We start from the raw sequence: 7313 nt of genomic DNA on the forward strand, positions 1-7313 counted from the left end.
CGAGAGTGCTTGTTATCTGAGAAGATTTCTTGTAATCGAGTCCAGGCAGTGGCCGCGGTGGAATCTGCTACAATAATGGTATGGAGTAGGTCAAGAGATATGGTGCTGTATATCCATTGCAGGACAACGGCATCAATTCGGATCCATAGATCAGGGTTTTGACGTTGGATGGAAGTAGCAGGGATTTCTGATGGAGGGATAATATGATCAAGTACTTGGAATGCTGTAGCATGAAGCTTAAACAAGGTTGCCCAGGTCGGATAGTGGCCTTTCTCATTGTCCAGGGTAATTTTAATGAAAGTGGAGATGTTGGAAACCGATAGCGAGGGATGAGTTGAGGTGTGATTTTCGTTTGTGGGAGATTGAGTATTGGAATTGGCGGTGTTGGCTGTGTTTGTGTTAGAGGTGGCCGATGTGTTGGTCATTGTTGCGGAAGGTGGGTCGATATCGTCGGAGAGAAGAAGTTAGGGTTTGGCGCCGGCGGCTGCGGCGGAGCTTAGGGTTTAGAGAGGGTAGGTTTCGGAATTTTTGAGTGAGGAAGAGGGAGAGATAGGGCTAAGCTCTGATACCATGTAACAATATGATATTCAGTGATTGTTATTGATATGAAAGTTGGTATAAATACATTACACAGTTCACATTTCAGTGAAACTCTAATACTGTCTAACTGTCTAACAGTTGTATAAAATACATTAAATTCTATAAACAGTAAATATCTCTAATAGTGTTGGTCGATTTGGACTGACCTGAATAACTGGACGTGGAATAAAGCGCACACTCCTGCCACTACCCTCTTCAATAACGCGACAACGCTTTTGTCTCGTTGGTAGTAGGCCCAGCTACTCTGTCGGACTTCTCAACATGCTGGACCAGCTCCTCCGCCTCCTTGGCAGCCTCCGCCAAATGGTAAGCTCAAGATAAACTTTGATGCCGCCTTATTTTCTGATCGGTCTTTGGTGGGCTTCGACTTGCTTGCTCGGGATGCCTGCGAGCTCTTTTGTGGCCTGCTGTAATGGCCTTCTTGACTGTACCCTGGATGCTCTACTTAACGAGTCTCTGTCTTGCAAAGAAGTATTAAGTTGGATTAAAGATAACGGATGAACAGATGTTCTGATTAAGACCGATTCACAACTCCTTATCGAAAGGCTATCATCTGATTCCCTCAACAATTCTACTTCGGGCTTTATTCTCAATGATTGCATCCTGTTTTTGGGTTATAAGCAAGCAGTTATCTGTAATAGTTTGTGACAGCAGCAGGAGTGAAGTTGCAGATAAATGATGAGATATAATTTGAAGAGTCTTGGTTTGGGTATTGGCAAAGTTGTAGGTAATGATATAATCTTTCCAACTGGGATCCATTGCTTTTGTATATTCCTTTTCTATTGTTCTTATTGAAATTCAGGTAATTACTACACTCTATATATACACAAGTGTGACATATATATGATTAAAGTGGACAAGTGATGAATGTTATACTTTTGCAGGATGCAATAATATCTCCTCCAGCAGAATACGAAACCATGAAGAAAGCAACCCTGCTTAGCATTTGTGTAACAAGTAGGATATGCAGCTTTTGGTGATAATGCTCCTGTAGCCATCATTGTCTGCTAGAATCCCTATTGGCCATCGTTGTCCACCTTTTTGGTGTATATCAGCTATATACATTACATTTACATTAGTGAATGTGACAATATAGCAAGAATGTTAGAAGCATTTACAAGCATGTATGTGAAGTTGTAGGTGTTTTGCCCGCCTCTATTTGCATTTATAGAGAAATGGAGTGCTCGTAAATGGCCTAAGAGTAACTTCGTGACTGCACAATACGAGATACCTGTTGGGTTTTGTGGAGAACTATATTTGTAATACTGAGCACAGTGATAGCTATGCTTCTGCCGTTTTTCAATGATGTTGTTGGACTACTGGGAGCCATGGGGTTCTGGCCATTGACAGTTCATTTCCCAATTGGAAGGTGGACTACAGCTCAGGTTTCATCTCTTCTCTTTTTTTTTCCAGCTGCAGGGTAAGTTTTCTTAAGTTGCAGATAGATTAATTTTCTGTTCGAATCGCAGTACTCCATGTTCGGTTCTATACTAACAATTGGTGCAATGCTCGGTGTTATAACAAGTGGTCCGATCACTGACTATTTCGATCGAAAAGGGGTAACTTCTGTTTCCAATTCCAAGCCATAATTTTTACTAAACTCCAGTTTGCTTCATATGATTCACTTAACAACCAGGCAATTAGATTTTCGTTGATAATTTGCATCTCGGGATGGCTAGCTGTTTTCTTCTCTAAAGTATGTTCGAATCCGCCATTTGATTCTTGAGATTTCCTTGCAAATATGTGTATCTTTACTTAATAAGTAATGGCATTGTTTCAGAATTATTTGTGGCTTGATGTGGGAAGGTTTTTAACTGGTTTTGATATTGGAGTTTTCTCCTTTGTGGTAATTTCATTATGACCATATGCTAGCTTTTTTTCTAATTTTTCTTACTCTTACTTGCAAACTTTAATGTTAGTTATTTGAAAACGAAAACAGGTTCCGGTATTCATAGCAGAAATAGCCCCGAAGAATCTGCGCGGAAGGCTTACCACATTGAATCGGGTAAGAAATAATAGAACTATTACTATGCATAAAAGTTTTGCTCTTTGATCCCGGGTATTCTACTTGTTATGCAGCTCATGATTGTAATTGGAGGATCTGCTTCTTTCTTGATAGGAAGTGTCATTTCGTGGCGAGCGCTAGCTCTAACAGGTCAACTTTGATTCTGTATTGCTTTGATGTTGATTTTCAAGTTGAATGCTTAAAAATTCCAAAACACTGACTGCTAAAGCTATTAGTCCGTGCATTTTGCTGCTTGCTGGTCTGTTTTTTGTTCCAGAGTCTCCCAGATGGCTGGTAAGAATATATATATGTAAGATATCCCACGTTGCTTAATTAGAGAGCTATATGACCGTACTACGAGATGAGATTAAACATTCTCTTGTGCAGATGAAAGTTGGCCAAGAAAAGGAATTCCTAGCTTCATTGCAGAAACTTGGCGGGAAAGATGCTGATGTTACTCGTGAAGCCAATGAAATCCAAGTACTTGTTTGGAACTAACTTACAAAGCATCTGATTAAACAAAGATCATGTATTTTGGTGACTGTTTACTTTCTGGTTTTCAACAGTTCAACATTCAAACCCTTGGCTCTGAGCCTGAAACTAGATTTCGAGAGATTCGATGATGTGCATTCATCTTGAAACTCTCCTGTTTTCTGATTTTCAGGTTGGAGTGGCACTGATGGTGTTCCAGCAGTTGGTAGGAATCAATGGCATTCAGTTTTATGTTAGTGAAACCTTTGTATCAGCCGGTAAAACCCATTTTACGTCTTCATACCCGAGTTCTTAATCTCGCCTGTTGATTTATTCTTGATCCAACAATGAAACTTATTTGCAGGACTTTCAAAAAGCTACAAAACGGAGAACCAAACGGGTATACTAAATCACTCTCTCTCTCTTTTATTTTTAATTTGCTTGTTTGTCATCAGATATACATAGCAGGATTTTCAATGGGAATGGGAGCAGTTCCATGGTTAATAATGTCTGAGGTAATTAAGCATAAACTAATCTAGAAAGATATAATACTTAATTACCATCCAATTCATTCAAGATTCAAATATGTTGGTGTCATTTAAAGCAGAATGATGTGATAATTGCTGCAAATCTTCCTATAAATATAAAGGGAGTAGCTGGAAGCTTGGTGACACTTGTGAACTGTAACAGTTTGAATAACTGAGTGATTGTCATTGATGAATAATTCTGTATAAATACAAGTAGAGTTCACGTTGTAGTGAACGACTAGGAGATAAGTATCACAAGCTAACAAGCTAACTGTCTAGATATTCTATATCTACATCTAAAACAATATAATCTTTAATAATAATCTCTAATACTCCCCCGTAGACGAAGCGTTCGGAGGCCGAACGTTGAGGCTATTACGGAAGTCGTCGAACAATGGGGAGGGCAGACCTTTCGTGAATATGTCGGCAATTTGATATCGGGACGGAACATGGAGTACACGGACCTCGCCCTTGGCGACTCTTTCACGGACGAAGTGGATATCCATTTCGACATGCTTGGTTCGATGGTGCTGAACCGGATTACCCGCAAGGTAGATAGCGCTGACATTATCACAGTAAACAATTGTTGATTTCGGAATCGGACAGTCTAGCTCAAGTAGCAAATTTCTGATCCAACAAGTTTCAGACACAACATTAGCTACCCCACGATATTCGGCTTCGGCGCTGGATCTAGATAGAGTAGGTTGCCTTTTAGCTGACCAAGAAATAAGGTTGTCGTCGAGAAATACACAGTACCCGGACGTGGAACGACGCGTGTCGGGGCAGCCTGCCCAATCAGCGTCAGTGTAGGAAGTTAACTGATCTGTAGATGTGCTAATGATACTAAGACCAAGATTGATGGTGCCGTGAACATAACGCAGAATCCGTTTGAGTGCGGCCATATGTGTAGTCTTAGGATCATGCATAAAAAGGCACACCTGTTGAACAACATATGAGATGTCGGGGCGTGTGAGTGTCAGATATTGCAGAGCACCAGCTAATTGCCTGTATTCAGTGGGATTGTGATAAGCTGAACCTGATGAAATACTGAGCTTTTGGTTAGTGTCTACAGGCGTAGCGGCTGCGTTACAAGAACTAAGACCTGCTTTTTCAATAATTTCCGAAGCATATTTCCGTTGTGACAAGAAAATGGAACCATGAGATTGTGTAACAGAAATTCCTAAAAAATAATTCAGGGGACCTAAGTCCTTCATTGCAAATTCTGAGCTGAGTTTGGAGATTATAGAGTTCTGGAGCCTGTCAGATGAAGTAACTAAAACAATGTCATCGACGTAGAGAATGAGATAGGCTGTGTCTGTGCCTTGTCGATAGATGAATAAGGACTGATCTGAAATACTGTTGCTGAATCCCACTTGAGTTACATATGTCGCAAATCGCTTGTACCAGGCTCGGGGAGCTTGTTTCAACCCGTACAGCGACTTCCGAAGCAGACAGACATGGTCAGGATGTGCTGAATCGCGAGAACCCAGCGGTTGATGCATGTAGACCGTTTCATTGAGATCCCCATGAAGAAATGCATTTTTAACATCTAATTGGCGAAGGTTCCACTTTCTTGACAAAGCAATGCTAAGAACAGCCCGAATGGTTGCTGGTTTGACCACAGGGCTGAATGTTTCACCACAGTCTACACCAGCCAATTGTCCTGAACCATTGCCTACTAAGCGGGCTTTGTATCTCTCAAATGAACCGTCCGACTTGGTTTTGTGCCTGAAAATCCACCAACTACGAATAACATTAGCATTTTTAGGACGGGGTACGAGTACCCACGTCTTATTTTGGATAAGAGCCTCAAATTCATCAGTCATGGCTTGTGACCAATTTGGGTCAGATAGTGCAAGGGCTGGTGTTTTAGGCAATGGGGATATGGCTGGTATGGTAGAGGTGGAAAGATTGAGCATACGACGAGGCTTGTAAATGTCGTGTTGTGCTCAGGTGGTCATACGGTGAGTACTAGTATCTGTAATTTCAGGAGGTGGTGTGAGGGAAGGCGCATCGACAGGAGTCGTGCGACGGGATGAACGAGAGTCAGAATTAGGGGGGACGGTAAGGTGACGGGAGACGACTCGAGGGGAGATGAAGACGTGATTGGAGAAGGTGACGCGAGGGGGGACGACACCAAGGGAGACGGAACTGACCCGGACGAACTAGACGCAGAGGACGACGCAGGGGACACAGACGCGACAGACATAGGGCGGGATGACGTGGGGGACGTCGACTCAACAGATATAGGGCGGGGCGACGGACTGGGATGAGGGGACGATAGTGGAATCGTAGGTGGGGAAAGAGGAGCAGCGGGTATGTCATTTGGGATGGGAAGGAAGGCATCGATAGAGTTAGAAATTGCAGAAGCAGAAGAGGAATTTGAATGTTTGATTGCAAATGGAAAAACAGACTCATAAAAAAAAACCACATGGCGAGAAATAACTAATTTATTTGTGAACAGCTCAAGACACTTGTATCCTCTATGATTGGAGGGATATCCTAGGAAGACACAAGGTCGTGAGCGGGTTGCTAATTTATGGCGAGAAGATGATGGGATGAGCGGGAAACATAGACAACCGAAAATGCGTAAATGGGAGTAAGTGGGATCCCGGTGATAGAGTATCTGTGTGGGAGAGTTGTAACTCAATATTTTGTGGGGGTATATATTCAGAAGATATGTTGTGAGTGCAAGTGCATGGTGCCACAAATGAAATGGGACAGAAGCATGGTTCATGATGGTTCGAATGACGTTATTAATGGTTCGAATAGTGCGTTCAGATTTACCATTTTGGGGTGATGTGTAGGGACAAGAAAAACGGAATTGCATGCCATGTTGATTACAAAATTGATGAAACGAATTATTGTTAAACTCGCCACCGTTGTCACATTGGAAGGTTTTAATGTCACGTTCGAATTGAGTTCGAACAAACGTACGGAATGTGAGAAAAACGGAGTAGACTTGTGATTTATGAGCTAGAGGAAATGTCCAAAGAAAATTCGTATAATTGTCAAGAAATGACGTGGCATGAAGTTTGAATAATGCGGCCCAGGTTGGATAGTTGCTCTTCTCAATGTCAAGGGTAATTTTGATAAAGCTGGAGATATTGGAAACGGTGAGGGATGGGTGTGTGGTGGCACTGTTTTCGGTGTTGTTGTTTGGGGTGGTGCCGGAGTGGTCGGAGTTCGTATTTTCGGTGCTGGAGTTATTGGTGGTGGTGGTCATGGCTGCCGTGAAGGGGAGGGTCGGCGGCGTAGGAGAGGGAGAGTGGTGAGTGTTTCGGCAAACAGGGAAGAGAGAAGAGCAAGATTAGGGTTTGGAAGGGAGATAGGTCTCTGATACCATGTAACAGTTTGAATAACTGGGTAGGTGCATGGCTAGTTTCTTACACTTTCAACTTTCTCACGGGCTGGAGCGCCTCAGGTAATTGCAACTTTCTTTAAAGGGTAAATTCCAAAAAAAACCCCTGTGGTTTGGCCGATTTCCAAAAAAAACCCTGTGGTTTGTTTTTACCAAAAAAAGGAGCGTGGTTTACGTCGTTACCAGAAAAACGGAAAATGGGTTAACAGTGTTAAAAATGATGGGTAAAATTGGAAATTCCGAATTTTTTTAATTTTCTCTTTTTTCTTTTTTTCTTTCCTTCTTCTTTTTCTTCTTCTTCTTTCTTCCTTCCTTCCTTCTTCTTCTTCTTCTTCTTCCTCCTTCCTTC

General features: G+C 42.1%; 1 protein-coding gene across 1 annotated transcript; it reads left to right on the forward strand.

The window, feature by feature from the left end:
• The first annotated feature begins 1259 nt into the window (after positions 1 to 1259).
• On the forward strand, positions 1260 to 3980 carry LOC136216831 (sugar transporter ERD6-like 16). The gene is made up of 12 exons (XM_066003380.1): positions 1260 to 1985; positions 2070 to 2159; positions 2237 to 2296; positions 2381 to 2446; positions 2540 to 2605; positions 2680 to 2755; positions 2835 to 2899; positions 2993 to 3085; positions 3270 to 3354; positions 3441 to 3476; positions 3545 to 3591; positions 3684 to 3980. The coding sequence occupies exons 1-12, from the start codon at positions 1884 to 1886 to the stop codon at positions 3777 to 3779; spliced, it is 882 nt and encodes a 293-aa protein (XP_065859452.1). The 5' UTR covers positions 1260 to 1883; the 3' UTR covers positions 3780 to 3980.
• The last annotated feature ends 3333 nt before the right edge of the window (positions 3981 to 7313 follow it).

The sequence above is a fragment of the Euphorbia lathyris genome, chromosome 2 (assembly GCF_963576675.1).
Source record: "Euphorbia lathyris chromosome 2, ddEupLath1.1, whole genome shotgun sequence".
NCBI lineage: Eukaryota > Viridiplantae > Streptophyta > Magnoliopsida > Malpighiales > Euphorbiaceae > Euphorbia > Euphorbia lathyris.

Bases quoted from the DNA above. Each gene is read 5' to 3' on its own strand.
- LOC136216831 (XM_066003380.1), top strand. From the start codon at position 1,884: ATGCTTCTGCCGTTTTTCAATGATGTTGTTGGACTACTGGGAGCCATG. The intron at 2,606-2,679 runs GTAAGAAATAAT...CTTGTTATGCAG, and splicing joins GGCTTACCACATTGAATCGG to CTCATGATTGTAATTGGAGG. The intron at 3,477-3,544 runs GTATACTAAATC...TATACATAGCAG, and splicing joins CAAAACGGAGAACCAAACGG to GATTTTCAATGGGAATGGGA.